This window comes from Corvus moneduloides, chromosome 14, assembly GCF_009650955.1.
Source record: "Corvus moneduloides isolate bCorMon1 chromosome 14, bCorMon1.pri, whole genome shotgun sequence".
In the NCBI taxonomy this organism is placed as follows: Eukaryota; Metazoa; Chordata; class Aves; order Passeriformes; family Corvidae; genus Corvus; species Corvus moneduloides.
Window position 1 is genome coordinate 7,661,484 of NC_045489.1, and position 18,806 is coordinate 7,680,289.

At 45.7% G+C, this 18,806-nt stretch overlaps 1 protein-coding gene across 1 annotated transcript in view; it reads left to right on the forward strand.

Annotated features, from left to right (window-relative positions):
* Nucleotides 1–672: 672 nt before the first annotated feature.
* HS6ST2 (heparan sulfate 6-O-sulfotransferase 2) overlaps nt 673–18,806 on the forward strand; it is a 138,158-nt gene continuing 120,024 nt past the window's right edge. The window contains exon 1 of the mRNA XM_032123923.1: nt 673–1,316. Within this exon, the coding sequence (XP_031979814.1) occupies nt 805–1,316 (512 nt within the window). The 5' untranslated portion in view covers nt 673–804. The remainder of the gene's footprint in view (nt 1,317–18,806) is intronic.

Here is an 18,806-nt window from a genome sequence, read left to right on the forward strand (position 1 = left end):
AAAGTGGACAGCTCGGTGCCCAGAGATGGGAGTGTGTGTGATGGACGGGCGGGATGGTGACACCGCAGACGTACCACTGCCATTAACTGGGATGTTCCCTGTGGAACAGCACCATCCGCCCTGCGCCACGTGCTGCCAGCGGGCACTGGGGCGGGCAGGACGGGCACAGGGCCACGCACGCACTGACGAGGATGCGACGCTCCTCAGGCCGTCGCCCGGTCCAGCACGGGGACGGGGGGACGGAGCATCCCGGTGCGCCCCGGGCCGGCCACGCTCAGAGTACACTCCGTGTGTGTGGCGGCCGTTGCCGGCGGAAGCGCCGGTCCCGGTGCGGTGCCAGTCCCGATCTCTGCGTGGAGCGCGGTGCCGGTCCCAGTCCCGCTGCTCGTGCGGTGCCGGTGCGGTGCCAGTCCCCGTACCGGTGTCGGTCCCATTCCGGTCCCATTCTCGGTGCCGGTGTGAAGCGGCCGCGCGGAGCGGGGCAGTGCCGGCGCGGTGCCGGTGCTGTGCCGGCGCTGTGCCGGCGCTGTGCCGGTGCTGTCCCAGTGCCAGTGCCGGCACGGAGCGGCCGCGCGGGGCGGTCCTGGCGGGGGGCGGTGCCGGGAGGGGGCGCGGCCGCGGCGGGGCGGGCAGAGGAGCACGGCGGGGCCGGGCGCGGGGGCTGCCGGGAAGGGCCGTGGGCAGCAGCGGGCGATGGCGGCGGCGCGGGCGCCCCCGCGGCGGCGGCGGCGGCGGCGGCGGCGGCGGCTCTGAGCGGGGGGGTGGCGGCGACGGCGGCGGCGATGCGCGGCGCTCCCGGCGACGATGGAGGACCGGTCCCACAAGGTGCTGCTGGCGCTGGTGATGCTCTTCCTCTTCGCTGTGATCGTGCTGCAGTACGTCTGCCCGGGCACCGAGTGCCAGCTCTTGCGGCTCCGCGCCCTCAGCCCCGCTGCCGCCGCCGACCCGTACCGGGCGGAAGACGAGACGCCGGCGCGTTTCGTTCCCCGTTTCAATTTCTCCGCCAGCGACTTGCTGCGGCGGGTGGACTTCAACATCAAGGGGGACGACCTGATCGTGTTCCTGCACATCCAGAAGACGGGCGGCACCACCTTCGGGCGGCACCTGGTCCGCAATATTCAGCTGGAGCAGCCCTGCGAGTGCCGTGCCGGGCAGAAGAAGTGCACCTGCCACCGGCCCGGCAAGCGGGAGACCTGGCTCTTTTCCCGCTTCTCCACCGGCTGGAGCTGCGGGCTGCACGCTGACTGGACCGAGCTCACCAATTGCGTGCCCTCCGTGGTGGACAGCAAGAAGGAGGTGCGGCTGCGGCCCTCCAGGTGAGGCCGTGTCCCGGGGGGCTCCCCGTGGACCCCCGGTCTGCGGCGGTGGCGGGGCGGGCGATGGCCCGCGGGGCGCAGCGGTGGCGGGGATGCTGCGGCGGCGGGAGGAGGAGGGAGCGGGGAGCGCGGTGTGACCCGATCATCCCGGCACGGAGCGGGTGACGCCTCCGGAAGCCGCACCGGTCCGGGGCCACCGCGGTGGGTGCTGTGTGCCCCGAGGTCTGCAGAGCGAGCAAAACCTGCCCCGCTCCGCCGGCAGGAGGTGATGGAAGTGATGTCCCGCTGGCTGTCGCGATTGTGACCGCTGGTGGGGAGAGCCCGGGGGTGATGAGCCCGGTGACACAGGAACAGGCCTGGCAGCCTCGCAGCTCGGAGACCCCCGGAGCGGCTCTCGCAGGAGAGAGGGTGTTTCGGCTGCTTCCCCTAGAGCTTTTCTATCTTTGGCTGTACAGAACTCCTACAGCTCCTGTGTACGCCAAGAATGAGTGTTGATTTTGGGAGTGTTGGTGAGCCACCGTATCTTCTTGGTACCTGAAGTTTGGCTTATGCAGATGGCGGCCTTGCAAAGTAAAGGTTACCGTTATGGCTGAGTTACCTGTAAATATTTGCATTGTTCTTTAGCCCTAACCTTGATTATTTTGTGTTTGCATTTTAAATTTTAGTGGCACTGCTCTCTCTTCATCCCTGGACCTTCCTTTGAAGTTGCCAAAACCGCACTGACCATAGCGAGGGGATTGCCTAAAAGCTGCCCCTGCTTTTCAGAAGCCCAGATGGTTTTTCCCCCTGAGCAGTGACGACGTCCTTCCTCTGCGCCCAGAGCTCTTTGATCAGAGCCTACCTTCGGTTGTAACAGACTGAGGAGCTTGTCTGTGGCTGTGCATGCAGCTGTACTGTGTAGCAGAACTGCTCAGGGTTTCAGTGTCTTTTCCCCTTATTTTGTGGGAAATTAGAAATTAGAGTATCGCTCCTATTGCACTGTGAGACTAATGGCAGGTCCCTTTACAAAGAGGCTGCTGTTATATATGATGCTATCTGAAGTCAAGTCTAAGCACAGATTCACTTGAAATACAAAGCAATTTCTTTCTAGAATTCCTTTTATATAGTGTGACGCTACACTGCCATCTAGTAGGAAAATGCTTAGCATCATTATAATCCTGCACCCAAGGAGCAGCTCCTCATCAGACTTGGCTACTGTGATTCCTGCTCTTTTGTCTTCCCTACTGCTTTAAATTTTAATTGTCTAATTTTTGTGACATCCCATTTGCTAACATCAGGACCAATTCCTTGCCCACTGGGTGTATTAGCTTCCCGGTTTCAGGTTGCTGAGCCTTGCAGGCTATGTAGTTTATTTTACCTGTCCTATAAATAATGTTGTTTGTCAGCAGAAGTGGAAATGGCGTAACATGTGCTCTGTTTCTCTGTACAGCTTCCAGTGATATATGTTTCTCTTTCCCCAGAGATGAGCCTGGCCTGCAAAGCTGTAGCTGTGGGTCAGGGATTTCCTTCCTTTCCCAGAGACAGGTCTGTCTGTGCTTGGTCTTAGCTGTGCCCTCCAGAAAAATGTGAGGCTCCTTGTCCTGAACCCCGCACCTGAGGGGGAAGGGAACATCAGGCTTGGAGAACTGGGATTTTGCCTGCAGCTTTTGGCTTTGTATTTTTTTTTTCCTTTGTTGGATACTAGACATGCTTTCCTGAGTTGGAATGGAAGTGGTGCATGTACCTGCTGCGGAGTTGAGAGCAATGGTTCCTCATTCTGCAAACAATGTACATTGTCACAGCTGACTTCTGAGAGGTCGCTAGGACATATGACTTGGGATTGAAGCCCAGAGAGAGGGAGGAAAATGAAGCTGTGATGATTTTGTGTTAGGTAGAGGTCTACTCTCTCAAAGCCTTCAAAATGATATTATACTTTTAATAACCTAATTACACAGCTTGCTGAATAGCTACAGTTATTCTCCAAAAAAATGTTTTGACAAGCAATTATTTGGACTGCAGCTTCTAAATGTTTAAAAAATACAAGAAGAGAAGTTCTTAAATGAACAATAGTCCTTTCAAGTCTTTCTGCCCATTTTAATACCTTGTCTTTAATTTTAGTTTGCATTCTCAATTTAGCAGTGTTCAGCTGACAACTAGTTAATTAGCACATCTACTTACTGCCAGTAACAGACAGAAATTCTAAGCCCTTTCTGGGCAGATAAAAGCTGCTTTCAGAGCAGCAGTAGGTGTAGGTTAAGGGTGTCTAAGAAGGGAAGCTGTGCTAGTTCCAAGTGGAGTCAGCCTGGCCATTCCTGAACTGAGGTTTTTAGGGAAAGGCCTGACCGTCCTGGGTCATGTGTGCTGGTGGGAAGGGAAGGAAGTCATGGCCCTGGTGTGCAAATCTTGAGAGAAGGGGAAGCAACTTGGAGGAGTGCACAGCCCGTTTGGGGAGCATTGTGAGGTCAGGGAGAAGGATTCAATCAGGAACAGAGAAGAATTTTCTCAAGCGAATCTTGGCTTGACAAGGGTGGGAATTCCTGCATTTATAGTTGAGATGATTGAAAAGTGAGACCTGTTGTAAGAGTGATTTGAACTCCTTGGCAGCTGCATAAAGCAGTCTATAGCTACTGTCCTGGGGCTGTGTAGCCTTGTCTGGAAATACCCAAATGTTCCATCAAACCTTTTAGCTTGCACCTGTGTGTGATTACTTTGCACAGATGTTTGCCTTTTCAGGCATGGCGAGTTTACTTGTCAGATTACTGGTTACCTGGGCTGGTTGCTGGGGGCCTTTTGTTTTGTTTAAAAGTTGAGTCTTTGTTAGTCTGGAGAAAACTCTGTCCTGGACCATGCAATGCTCAGCAGCAGGTACAGAGCATCTCTGTGGTAGGATCTGATGGGATCAGCCTGGAGGGTGTACACATGAAGAACCTTGCTGCCTGCAGCAGTCATCCTGCAGTATCTGCTCTTAATTCCATTAGTAGTCTGACTCTGCTTTCTCTGGGAATTGCAGGTTTGGAGTGCAGATTCCTTCACTGGAGCAGTAGAAATGCTCAGGATGGCTGTTGTGCTTTACACAATCCTGAGATGGATTTAACACAGTGGTGCTTTCCTGTCTATGAGCATGTAGGTTCTCAAAACTTCCTTTCCTTTGTAATGGTGGCTCGTGCTCCTTAATAAGTACTAAGCAGGTAAACAGATCTTCTCCTTCTTTGGTTCTTTCTTCCTCTGGAGGAACATGGTTCTCTGGATGTGAGGGGAGGGATTTTTGGGTTTCTCTCCTTGGATCCTATTGGAGTGCATGTTCTGTATGCTCCTGTTCCTGTTTGTTTCCTGTTCCATCAGCCCTACTCAACGCTGCAGCATCCAGAAATCACAGGAGAGGGAAGGGGGAAGGTATAGGCAAAGTTGATGCTTTCAGTGCTCTGGATTTGACGCTTGGGAGGTCAGTGGAATGGGCTGATGGTGGTGGCAGAAAGCAGGGAATTGTCTCAGCTTCTTGGCACCAGTGGTGAGAAAGGAGAAATGTGCCTTTTCCTAGTAATGAGTGACTGACTTGGGTCACTTGATTGATTCTGGAAGCCTCAAAGCTTTTGGCACACTGAACGGAGGCAGCATCCAAAGTAACTGTGCATCACAGTACTGAGATTTCTCTCAACTCTAGCTAATTATTATGGGAAGTGTCTACCGAAGTTGTCTGTAGCAGTAAATCCAGTGGCACCATTGCAAGAAACAAAAGGCCTTGAGGTTAGACAGGAAAATGTAATGAGACATGGGAGCAAATACAGGTACCAGCATTCTTAAGTGGTGTCATGGCTTTGTCCCCTCGTTGGGTGAGAGATGTGTTTGTGGTTAAAGGTTGGGCTGTATTTGATGTTCCTCCTGGGTAGCATTAAAGGAAGGAGATGTTCCCTGTTGAAAGATGAACAAGCTTGTAGTACTGCCTCTGGAGCCAGAAAGTCTGAGATTGGAAGAAACTTCATGCTGCTGGTACTCGCCTGTTGGACCAGGTTGGTGCCTGCTGGCTTTTGGGAGGCCTGATGTTGGCACCAGGTTGTTGTGATGTGGGGCAGAAGCTGCTGGCAATATGCATGGGTGTTCTTATCTTATCCCTGTGTGTTAGTGAAACCCTTCCAAGTTGAGTCTTACAAAAAATCTGAAAAAAAAATTGTGTTAAAAGATTTCCCAGCAAACTGGAAATGCTTACTGTGCGTGTCTCTGTTGGCTGAACAGATTAATCCGCATGCTCATGAAAGTGGAGTCATCTACTTTGAGGTCTGCAGTACTGGGTCTGACTGAGGTGGGGTTAGTTTAGTTTTCCTCACACTTAGTTTTCCTCATGGTGCTGTGTGTACGTAGCTACAAAGGTGTTGATAACAGTTTCCCAGTAAACTGCTTTGGTGTGGAGGGGGAAAACAGTCATGTAGCACTGCTAGGGAGAGAAAAGTAATTTATTTGAAGGATTTGCTTCTTAGCAGCTGTTTAGTGTGCCTCTCCCTATTGCAGAGGTGATAAATGGCTGCACAAGTGGATGATCTCTGTGTTTCACCTGTAGTGGTGGAATTTGGGGAATAGTTAAGCCCCATAAATCAGCACTAAACCCCTTGTAGGCAGAAAAGATGCTTCAGGGTCCCATGGTGTCCCAAGACTTTGGGTGGATAATGGAGGCTGTGGCAGGAGGTGAACAATTTAAAACCTCTGGAGCTGGTGGAGCAGACACCATTTCCGAGGATAGAGTCCCCTAGTGCTGCTGCTTTGGGGGTGAAGCCTGGGGGATTGCTCAGGGAGAGAGGGAACCAGCACGGCTGAGCTGGAGGCTGTGAGAGAGCAGATGGGGTGACCTGCTGTAACTTGGTTTCTGGCCAGAGCACCAAGAGGGTGCCTGCCTGCCCTTGAAATACACATCACTGAAACTCCCTGGGAAAAATTAGGCAACAATTATAAAGAAAAAAAACCCCAAAAAACAAAAACACCAAGAAAACCACCACCAAACCACAAAGAAAACCCAGCCAAAACCCAGAGCTTTTGCAGAGATGCCGCCAGGCCTGAGTGACTCTGAGTCACTTCATTTGTCAGCAAGATTTCCTAATGACTGTGCTTGTTTTGGCCTGGTGGCTGCAGGATGGGATTTGCACTGAATATTATCTTGCCACCTAGAAACGTGCAGCTGCAGCAGCTGAATTTTCCTGCATGGCACCTGGTGAGACCAAAGCAGTAGAAGTAGTGGACCAGCCTACAGAGTAAAAAAGGGGTTTTGAGGGGAAGGGCAGGGATTATTTTCATAAATACAAGTGTTTCCTTCACCTAATCCCATTACAAGGCCTAACCTTGAAAGGCTTGGTTATAAACTTAAGTTCATGGACTATAGGACTTGTAAAGCTCTCTAAATTGGTAATGCTCGTTTTGCAGATAAAGTGTTGGACTTCTTAAAGGGATTAAAAAATCATTTTCCGTATTAGGTCTCTTCAGTTCTCCTCTAAGTCTTTAACAAAGTGCAAATTGACTTCTTGTTATTTAGAAGTATATGTTTCCTACTGCCTTTTACTTTAAATTTGGAGAATTTTTTGTGGGTATAGAGAAGGCATTCATTGTTGCAGAAATAAACCCCACTGATTGCAGTAGAAAAAGAAATGAGGCACAGGTGTTATACCTTGAATTGTTTATTCCATATACTATCTGAGTTGGTTCTCCCTAAAGAAGAGAGTGGGAATTTGAACACTGTTTCATGGTGCTGTTGTACTAAGACATGATCACTTTTTATTAAAAAGGTACCTTTCTGCTAATTTTTCTTTTACAATTTATAAATATTTAAGTTAAACTATAAATAAATGGTTCAACTGTATAAAAACAGCTTGTACCTCATGATCCCTCTTGATAACTTTATAACCTTTAATAATGGTTATCGAAGGCACTTGGAAGTCAGGCATTACCAGTAAGTTATTTTTATTAAAAGACAGATTTTTAAGTTTAACAAGTCGAGCGTTGGTCCTGAGACATATTAACTGAGATTAATTTGTGCTTCATTTATTTAATCTGAATTTTCAGGAATCATGTTCTCTACTGATGTAAATGTCAGCAAAAAGGACTTATTAGTAGATTTGACTGCTTTTTAAATTTAACTAGCAGAGATGCATTGGCATGCCTAAGAGAATTGGTCTATTTCTGTGAACAGTTCAGTGCCTAATGAATCACTTCAATGTACTTTTCTGAAGGAAAGCAGAGCAATTTAAATGTGCGATGCATTGATTTACCTTAAATGGATTAGGCCTCTGTGTGGAATCCTTTGCATTAATTTACTTTCTCCACAACTGTAATAATAAAAGCAGCATTTCTGTATGGCATTGGCCCAAATTAGCTCACATAACTTGCTAGAAAGCAAAAATAATTAATATGTGGCTGAAAATGGGATGTTGGAATGGGTCTTTCTGAGAAGACAGTGGCTTTGGGAAGTGCAGCAGGGTCCAGGATGCCTCTGGGTGCCATGCCAAGGGCAGGACCACTGGACTGGATGGAACCCGTATCAAATGAACCTTGTGTCAGAGGTTTTCTTGACATTATTATGGAAAAAAACATGTATATAGGTTTCTGTGATTGGGTGCAATCTAAGAGATTTTGGTGATGTGGCCAGGTTTATTTTTTTTAAATTACTGAAGAAAGAATACAGAAACTTCTAACTCCAGCATATTCACCTTATTTTATTCCTGCAGTAACTTTTCAGTCATCTCTTCCCCTCCCATAAGGCTCAACCTGTTGAGCAGCCAAGCGGCCAAGTTGCAAAGCTCTGGGTAATTCCTTTTTTAACCACTTTGCTGCAGCAATTGTGCCCGGGCTTTGTTTCACTCTGCAGGGATTACTGTGGGCGAGCAGCCCTCATCCATTTTTGAAATTACCCTTGTAGGCTTATTATATACTTGTGAGGATTAATCTTGCTTTCCCTTCTCAATCAGTTAATTCCCATTGCTGGATAGCTGCCTGCCCAGATGTGAATATGCAGGGCAGCAAAGGGGTGGAGCATCCCCACCTGCTGCCTTTGTCCCTCGGGAGCCTGGTTCCTTGCTCCCGGTTTGGGGATGGAATGCTTGCCTGAACAGTGCCTGTCTGAGTCTGCAGCATCTTGGATGGAAGCAAAGCCAACCAGAACAGGAGATGTGGGACGCTCGTTTTCTATGGGATGATGGAGGCAGCATGGTGACTGGAGTGGGGGGAGGTGGGGTAGTGCCATTTCTGCCTTCCTCTTCCTCCTCTTCTTTTTCCTTGGCATCTGGCAAGCGTGGATTATTGTTTGTGATTGACTTGCTGATGCTGGCAATTGTACACTGTGTTCTCGGACTAATAGGGTAGCACCGAATTATTCAGGCGTTATTGAAACTAATCACATTTGTGGTGAGTAATAAGTAGGAGACTTTGGTATTTATGAATAATTAACACAGTAAAGTTTTTCTTAGACATGAAGAAATGATTTAATTTCTACTGTGAACACTGTAAAATTAATGAAAGATAATTGCATTTGCTAATGTGAGACTAAGAAGCCAAAGCAACCTATTCTTTTGCATTTAAGTTCATATTGCTGATGTAAACAGCCAATGTAGAATTCCTTTAATATGTTTTCATTGGGTGGGACCTGTGTTTAACATCGACTATGGTGGGCTTTGTGGAAGTAGAAAGTCTAAACACTTAATTTGCTGTTGCCTTTTCCATCCACTCCTGTATATCTGGGTGGATAGTGAATATATGCATAAAACAAGATAATGTTTCTGAGTAAGTGGCAATTAGGACCAGCTTTTTTTCTTCTTCCCCGACTTTAGTCTTCTTTCTCAGCTGTTCATGCTTTTAAAACCAGAATCCATTTAAACTATTATATACAGCTTTGAGTGAAATCTCCTCTTTTTTAGTCTTGAAAAAAATCATTAGTCTTTAGAGGCCTATAAATCATAAGATCCATTAGGGGTGAGGCTCAAATCATGTTACTTCTTGCTTCTCAGCTGCTTATCCAACTCTGAAGGAGCCAAACTTTTGATGTAATATAACTAAATATATGCAGCTACGAGGGAAATAATCTTGCAGCATAAATGATTTTGCACATCTCCATAAAGGCATGAAGAAGAGTATGCCTTTCATGAGATCCTTGTAGCAAATGCTCCTAATTTCCCGTAATCAAAAGGATTGTGAAGTTTTGATGCTCTTAGAGGTCCAAGTAGCTGGAAGATCAATTGTACCATAACTCCATTTTGTTGGCTAAGTTAAAACACTGCAAGGCTCCCAGCAATGGCAATCTGCTCATTCAGAGTGCTGTTTGAACTGTAAGATCCTTCAGCAGACGCCCAAATCAAGTGACTAAAACACTCTCTGCCACTGATTATTTTCTCCAGCCTTCTTTGGGTTCACAGAAAGCAACTATTTTAACCCCCCTGTTAAGCAAAACCATGTTTCCTTGGTCAGAGCCAGAGAAACTGCTTTCAAGAGTTCATTTTCAGGGTAGAGCATTTCAGGGGAGAGCATTTCCTTCTGCCTGTGGGAAAGTTAGTCCCTGGACCAATCCCAAGCCATTCTGAGGTTGCAAGTTTTTTTTGTTGTGGGTTCAGAGAAAGTTATTTGGAATAAGCTTATGTCCTGCTTAGGCAAAATCTCCCAGGTACTAACTTTATCATTTTTTGCCAGCAGTTAACTTATCTTGATGGTGAAGGTGCTGTGGGGGTTCTCCTCCCCATGGAGGAATTAAATAGGGCCGGAGGTGGGAGGAGGCATCTGTGCCTGCAACACTTTCAGAAGAGCAGCAGTTTTTGTTTTTGTTTTTGTTCCTCCTGGAACTAATTCCACCAACTATAGAAAGGGAGAAAGATGGCTGTGTGGCTTCTGCCTTTCACAGAGCTGTTTGTTTTTCTGTGGGGTATTGGATCTAATCAGAACAGTGGTAGAAGTGGTGGGAGAAGGGAGAAGGAATTGTCAGACACAACAGAATGTGCCTGCTGAATGGTAGCTGAGTGACTTGCAAAAACATAAGCGGCATAAATTAGTCTTTACTCCTTTAATTCTTGTGTGCTGCAAGTCAGTCTCTGGTAAGAGAAAAAGCTTGTGTTGGCATAGTCGCCCCATTTTCTCTTTTCCTAAGTGCACATCTTTAGCCAAAACTTCAGTAGGTTTGGGGTTTTTTACTTTGGTGATTTCCAGTAACTTTAAGTCTTTAGGTCAATAAAATGTGGGGTAGAATTTTTGCTTTCAAATAAAGCTAACTGTAAGGGTCAGTTGTTTGTCCTTCAGGTGGCATGCTGCTGTTGGGGTCTGTATGCTTGATTCTGGTCTGCATGAAAGAAAAGTGGTACATGAACATGAGAGTGGGATTTGAGAAGCCAGGACATTACACCTGGGATGAGTCCTGTCTTCATCACCACGTCTGTCATCTCCTCTCAGCCACTGCCTTGTCTGTGTAATTCAGCTCTTTGCATGAGGATATCTTTCCATCTGTACGTAGCATAAAGGATGTTGGATTTCCTGGGCTGACTGCATGTAGTAGCTTTGCTGCCTATATGTGACTAGTCCTAGGTAGAAGTGCTGGAAATATTTGTGTTCAGTTTGAATTTAGGAAAGCTGTAGTGTTCAAGTATAAAACCAATGTGCTGTAGTGACAGGTGACTCCAGCCTGCCATGTATGTGCTGGTGTCCTGGGAGGGTTGTGGCCTTCCTTCCTTTCCCAGGAAGGGAAGAGGGAAGCTCCCTGTCCACATGGCTGCTGGTGTGGGGTCACACCACTCCGTGCTTCTAGGCCAGAGCTCTTGCATGATCTTGTTTTCTCCCCTTTTCATGGATGAAGCAGTGTACAACTCTGCTCTTTGAAAGGAGCAACTTAGGAAGATCCTAAGCCTGGTACATTTGTCCTAAAGTAAGATCTAATCATGCCCTAAAAGTGTGTTTGTGAACCTGATGCTCTGAATTATAGAAGGGTTTAGTGAAAAAAGCCAGGACCTGCCTTTTGAACAGGAGACTTTGGGTATCTGACACCAGGTGTCCTGACCAAAGTCAGTAGGGATGAAATTGCTGTGCTTTAAGCTATTGCTTTGTCTGGTGGCTGTCAAGGCTGCAGCTGCTCAGAGTGGAGGGGACTAGACCATCAGAACGCACAGTGGTAGCAGAGACCTAGGAGAACCTTCAGTAAGTTCATACAAGACTTCCTTCGTAAGTCAGTTCATTGTATCTCTTTAACTCTGTTAATTTGCAGAACTATTCTGTATTGCCGTTTAAGTCAACCCTTCTTCAGATAGACCCCATGTGAGCCCGTAAACATAACTAATGGATTTTGCAAAGCAGAGTTATGAAAGCCTTTTTTCATCCCGTTTCCGGAGAAGAGGCATAAAACAAATGAAAGAGTAGTTGCACCTGCAGCTGCTTATCCTGAGATGAGCCAGCCTTCTACTGCCTCACTTTCCATGCTGATAGTTGCATTTTGGATATCAGTAGTGTTTTGGGTTGGAATATGAGCACTCTCAGAATTTTATGGATAGAGACAACTTCCTCACTGAGTTAGATTTATGGGGTAGCGCTGATAATATCTGCTGGAGATTGGAGCTCACAGTTCCTAGCACTGATGCAGAACAGCTGAGCAAGAGGGCAGTGGCTAGGGGTGAGTTTTGACTGGGGAACAGTTCTGCAAGCTGCTTTACCACCCAATATTTTGTGGCATAGTTAACATGCTACCATGTGCAAGAAGAAATTACAATTTTGCTAGAAATACAGTCAGCAGAAAATACTGCACAGGAAATATGTTAGCGTTGCCCTGTGTTTGGAATTACTGAGCTCTTTGTTGCTTGCAAGGATGAAAATGTGTTAGTAACTATCTTTGTGAGCATGGCTAAGTGCATTTGGCATGGGGTTTGGTACAATACGGCTTTTTGAAAAATCTGCCATAAATATTTTTAAATTTATTTATTGGGACATTTAAGTGAAGGCGTGTAATGGTGCTGGTATTTCTGGAGATGGGATCAGAAGGAGGTTGTGCATCACTAGGTTTAAGAGGCACACAAACTATGTCTTGTCAGGCCTGAACTCTGTTGTGTTAACAAAACTACTTAAATATGTTGCTTAAGCATAGAGTCAAAGTGTTTAAATTTATTGCTCAGGGCTTTTCAGAATAGGGATCAGTAATGGTGTCAGCACCTTTTGTTGCCCTGGAGTGGTGAAGTTTTGTGCTCTGCAGACTTGGGATTCCATGTGTCTTTGCTGTTGTTTGGGATGCCAGTTTTCCCTTGCTGTAATTCTTGTTGTCTTGTACCTTGGGATTGGTCAGTGCTGCAGCTGTGTGTGCACCAAGACGAGCAGAGGATGCAGGGTCTAGTGTCTTGCTGAGACAAGTGAAAGTTGAGATTCCCTGTTACAGGACCCAAAGACCTGGGGAAGCAGCTTGGGTAAGTTGGTGCGTCCATGTGATGTTGTCCGTCTTGGCTGGTATATTGGGCTTGGGTTGGGGACCTGGAGAACCAAAAGCAGTAGCTGTTTCTGACTCTTGTGTTGCCAGGCCTCTGCAGGAGAAGGCTGTAGGAAGAGATGCCTTTCCTGGGCAGTTTTGTTTGAGGGTATAGGTGAAAATGGGGGTTTTAGATCTCTTTTCCATCAGCATCTGAAAGAGCACAGTAAAAAGGCCAACTTTCTTTGACCTGAATCCAGATCTCCCATCAGCCAATCCTTTTCATAAAATTGGTCAGTGTATCAGGCAGCCTAGAAAAAAACACAGAAAGGACTTAAGAATAACTGAGCTCATGGTGAGATAAAAATTTCTCAGAGCCTAGATTATGGAATGATCCAGTTATTTGTAAAATATATAAGCAGATTCTCTGGCTCAGCTGTGGAGGCTCAGCAGTTGTGCTGGAGGATTTGGTTATGTGCTCAGCCCATCCTGCTGCTCTCCTAGGTACAGCTGAGTCTGGAAATTGAGGTTTAAGGCTGATGACAAGTTGTGTATTAAATGTTACAAATTAACTGTACTTTGGAAATTGCAATTATAGGCTTTTTTAAGGAATCTAAGGCTCTCTTGTTTCTTGTCTAAAGGGTTGGGTTTGTTTTTCCCCTCATGTTATGTTATTTTTCTGGAATTAGCAGGACAATTTTGCTTCTGCTTTTCCTCGTGTATCATCTGATGTCAGGAAGGTGAATTGCTTCCTGCAATAAACCTGTGTATTCATAGAAGAGGTATGGGTATAAAGTGCAGTACCATATTTAATTTTTTCCCTTACAGGAAAAATACTTAATGTCTTATAAAATGGTCCATCACGATAAGTGATATTCTGGTCTCTTTACTCTTGTGATTAAAACTCTTTTTAAGGATATTTGTATGTCTCAGTACATGTTAGAGTCCCAGTACTTTTAGTTGTTTATAATAGAGGTTAGGTTGGTTAAACTTGAGGTCTGGCATCTCATTATGATGGGCACTCAAGCTGAAATCTGATCATCAAGAGAAGATAACACAGTCTGTGAAATGAGTTGCTCTTTTTTGGCAGCAGGTGTTACCAAAAGGCTTTTCTGTGACTTGCATGTATTCAGCTTCCCAAGAACCTATTTCCTTATTGAGAACAGCTTTGGGGTGTTCTCAGTACCTCATCTCCTCCTACCAAATACTCGGCAGAAAGAAGTCAGTGGACACATGAGCATTTAGAACTGGCTTGCCTGTCTAGGACTTTATCTTTTAAAGCACAGCTAATCATTTTGATTACAGCAGAGTAATTTTACTTAATTTTCTATGGAAAGGAGAAGCAGGCATCTGAGATGCAATACAAAGGCAGGAATTGCAGTTCTGGGCTACCAGAAGTCATTCACTTTTTGTATTTGTGGAAGTTTGTGTTGGGCTCTATTACAGGACTTGAGAGATGTACTTTCTTTTGGATTTAGGTTACCGTAGGATTTATGGAAGCTGAAGAGTAACATTGTGTCCCAAGGGCATGACCTGTGCTAGAGTAAGTGATCCTAAAATCTGTAGTGTGATAGCTGGTGGGAGCCAATCTTGGATGTTTGGAGAAGGGAGGAGCAGAAGACAGGCTTTTTAGCTCATGTGGATGACATCTTTTCATTTTGCAATGAAATTGGCTTTTCAGCTTTGCTTGAGCAGCTGAAAGAGATGAAACATCCCTTTCTGTTAAGGACAAAAGCAAAACCCTTCTCTTTAATGCAGGTAGCAGGGCTGGGATGTGCTGAAATCACTTGGCTTTGATCCTTGGTTGTGGTGTAGGAGTGCACAGTACTACTCAGGAAGGTGTAGTGGTGAAGTGATTTTAAGTCCCTGGTCTAGACTGACGCCTGTGTTGCTGGCGCAGAGTAAGCTGAGATCACTCCAGGCTGCGAGTGCTGTTGAGCTCTTTGGGGTCACCTGCAGCAGTCACATCCCAGCCACCTCTTCCTCACTGCCTGTTCCCCCTCCACAGGTGCCCCACAGGCAGGGAGACTGGAGGAAAACTTTCTGGAAGGAGTGTCAAAAAGCTGTCTGTTCTCTCCCTGCTTGAAGATTGGGATACTCTTATGGCCTTTTATTTTCTACACAGTTTTTGTGTTAAATGAGCAGCCTTTTTGCAAGCTCCACTGCTCCTTCAGCTGGGAGCAGGGTATCTGCCTAGCAGAGATTTTGTGGTAAAATTTATTGTGCTGTACTTGAACACTAACCTGAGTGGTTTTTCCCCTTCTCTCTTTAAAAAAAAGCTAAAAAGCTTTCTTCTTTCCCCCCCCCCCCCCCCCCCCCGTAATGGAAAATTTCAACTTGTCCTCCACTTAAACACAGTTCAAGCTTTTCTGGGAAAATGGAATGAATCAGTAACACTTTTCTCTTTTGCTTCTTGTATGTATTATTTTTATTGTTGTTTTGATTGCATAAAGGCCGCCTTCTGGCATAATTTTCTGCATAAGAGAGGGCAGACAAGATCTCTGATGTGGTGCGTCTCCCTCAGGAGCTGTGTTATCCCTAGACCTTCAGAGTTTGGAAATCACAGCTTTAGGAAGAGGCTGAATCTGAACAAGGGCAGACAATTCTTACAGTGTGTTGTTCTTCTACAGACTGAGGGGTTTTCGTTCAAGTGATGCACAGGGATGAGCATCCAGGAGCACAGGATGACTTTGAGCTTACCCTTTGGCAGCAGAGAGAGGCAGCTTCCCTCCACAGCTCCCAGGCAACCTCTTGGTGCTCCTCGTCTCCTATGCTGCCACTCACGCTCCTTGCAGATCCTAGCACTGTCCTAGAGGTTTATTCCTAATTGTTTCACTTTTCACATAGACTCGATGCTCTCTTGATTGATGTCTTGAAGCATGGGTTTAAAAATCAAATAGCAAATGACTGCACTCTAATGGATGTTATTACACTAGGCATAATGTTTTAGAAGTCACTGTGGTTAAGTGGAGTATCTCTGGAATCTTGTTTTTATCAAGACATTTATATTGCTGTCTAATTTTTGTGGAGAGTCATTTAGACGTTTTCCAGATTAGAGCATAATGGAACTGCTAGCTATAAATGTTCAGAGGAATCCATTACACATGCTGATTTAGTGGTTAGTCACAAATACTTTGGAGCTACAGTGTCAAATTTAACATCAGTCTTCAAAACCACATATTGTGAAATCCGGTCATCATTCCTATGAGATGTTCCTCCAGCCTCTCTAAGAAGAAGAAGACACTTTGTACAGCAAGATGTAAAAGCAATTTGCAGGGGACAGACCGATGCTGGAGGAACAACTTGGTGTAAGAAGCAAGCCAGCAGGCAGCTTTTCCCTGTAGAGTTTTAGCCTGTTTCTTTCTGCTTAATTAAAGTCCAGAAGACTGGTGGTGGCAGTGGGTTCGTGTGCTTATTTTCATGTGTGTCAGGTGCAGGTGGAGGCAGTGACTGATGGAGCTGGAGCAGGACAGTCCCTTGTGCTGCAAACCTGTGTCTCCTTCCTGCAGCATTGCAGGGTGCAGGGCTCTGGCTGCTCCCAGACAGCAAAGAGCTGGTCCCCTTGAGATCAAGACTGGTATTTCTGTTAATGGTAGTAGAGATGTTCCTGCAGGCTCTTTGGAGAAGGCACCATAGGCTGTAGAGCTGTAGTTAATAATTAGAGTGACTTTTGCATAACACAAATATCAACAGACATGTTCACTTACTGTAACTATATATAGGTGTGAGTTTAAAAATCAAATAGCAGCTGCTTTAACCAAAGCCTGTGAGTGGAAGCTGTTGCCTGTTTTGCTTTCAAAACACCATGTTTTCCCTGAGATAACTCCCTGCTTGTTGCAGTTGGCTGTGTGTTCCCGCATACCACCTTTGGGAGTTGTGTGCAGCGTCTCTGACCTCCTGGGGTGGGAATTATTGCTCTGAATTGGATGACCTGCATCTTGCTGGGTGTTGTTTGCTGAGGGAAGGCTTATGACCTGCAGGACTGTGTTTCCTCGCTCTCAGCTTGTGAGTTGAAAGTGAGTTCATCTGAAGGTTGTTGTAGCACTCTGTCTTGGGTTTTAAGCCAAGGGTGGAGGTGGTCAAAAAGAAATTAACCTGAGATTTAGAGGATGAGCAAGTAAATCCCATTGAATTTTTGCATGTTAGAGTCTCAGAACAATATTTATGTTAAGGGATGAGCTTGTGCAGTTAGTTGGGCATCCAGAAGCTCTTCGGTTGCCTTTGTTGTCCAAGAATATTTGTTTCCACGGTGGCAAATCTGGAGGTCTTCACAGGATACCTGAAAGTGCTTCACTGTCAATAGTTTATTAGCAATGATTTAATAGCACATTTAAAAATAACATTATTTGGTATTGTTAAGTTACTGGAGTTTCTTCTTGATACCTGGAGGAGATACTGAAATTCTAGGTTTGTGCAAGCTTGAGAGGGTCAGTACTCTAATCGATAGCTGAGTTTACTAGTAAAGCTTCCTAAAACTTGTAGGAATTTTTAGCTTTTTTGGGTCAGATCCCCCTTTTTATCAGTTGCCCAGACATTAGAACACTTTAAGACCTGTCTAATGCACAGATCATGTAATGCTTTTATTCCCTTGGCTTTAGAACGTTACTTTTCTTCATAAGCACAAGGTAAGCTTTTAGAAGAGGTAACATTAGAGGATTTCAGTTCTGTGTTGAAATTAAGTTTTCTGGGAGTTAACAGCAAGGTTGCAGAGAGTTTGAACTACCTGGGGAAGAAGTTTGTACTGTCTGTTACGCCTCTGGCAGCTCATCCTCAGCTTGCTCCTGGAGGCATCCACAGGGCATTGGAAATGTCAAAGCAGGTACTGTGCCGTGGGGTGCTGCCAGGTCTGATCATGATTTGATCTCCAGACCTGCCTCGTCGGGCTGCTGTGGAGCTGAAACCTGCAGACTGCCCATCGTGTGTGCCCTGGATTTGGCAGGGGTGGTGCTTTCACGGCCCAGCTCATCGCTATTAAAGACAATGGTGCTCATCCCATTGATTGCATGAAGAGCCCCCTTCCCTGGAGATGCTGCCTGCCAGGAAAGGAGATAATTCATGGCCTGCATCAGCTCTGTCTTAAATTGGCTGAAGAACAGGATTTGGTTAGCTTTAATGATAAGAGCTGGGATTTTGCAGTGTCAGCTCTTTTCCATGGGGTTTATGCTGGGATCTCAAAACTCACAGGAGTTGTATGATGGGATGAGAGGTTAAAAGCCAGTGTAATAGCCACAAAATGCTCCAGCCTTACAAAGAAATGTCACTGCATCCTACTTGGGTACTCATAATTAGTAATTCCCAATTTGCCCTGGCTCTTTAGAGGAGTCTGCTGGGAGGACAAACCTGTGAGCTGCACTTGGCTGCCTGGTTAGGGCTGTTAAACCAGAGTGCTGTTTCTGACATTGTTCATTTTTAGAACTAGGTTTCCACGTATTGCTTTAACTGTTACTAGCAATTTGCTGGGCTTCATTTTGGTGATGGGAGAGCACTTTGTGATCTCTGAATCATTCAGAAGTGCAGCAATGTGTAGCAGTGACGGTACATAAACCAGAATGATAGTATTGCTTTCTAAGAGTATTTTTAAACTGTTTTCTCTTTAATTCTTCTGGGCAATTTAACTGAGCATATGTATTATTGTTAACATTTTCTTAAAATCAAATCCAGTACATACAGGTTTTTTATTGTTGCTTTTAGAGGACTAATTTCTTTTTTTCTTCCCCAGTAGACTGTGTTCATCCTTACCTCATGACTTTTTTCCTGTTTAATTGCTTTAGTATTGCACTGAGTTCTGCTTTCACTTTTTAATTGGCAGTCATATTGTGTCCATGGTAAAAGAGAGGGAATTTCACTGTGGAATTGAAGGCAGAGATTTGGACCACTGTGTTCTCATTAAATGAGGAAGGTACTTAGTATTTCTCTTCAAACTGTACCTATTACACCAACAAGTGGTGTCTGCTTAAGTGAAGCCTATCAGATATATAATAGGCACTCTGTAAAGGATGGTAAATTAGGGCATTGATAGCAACTAATCAAGACTTTATGCCATGGCACAGCCAAGGAGGAAGGTTGGTGCCAGTGTCACAGAAGGTATGGGCTGACATGGGTGGTAGGGTTGTGGCCAG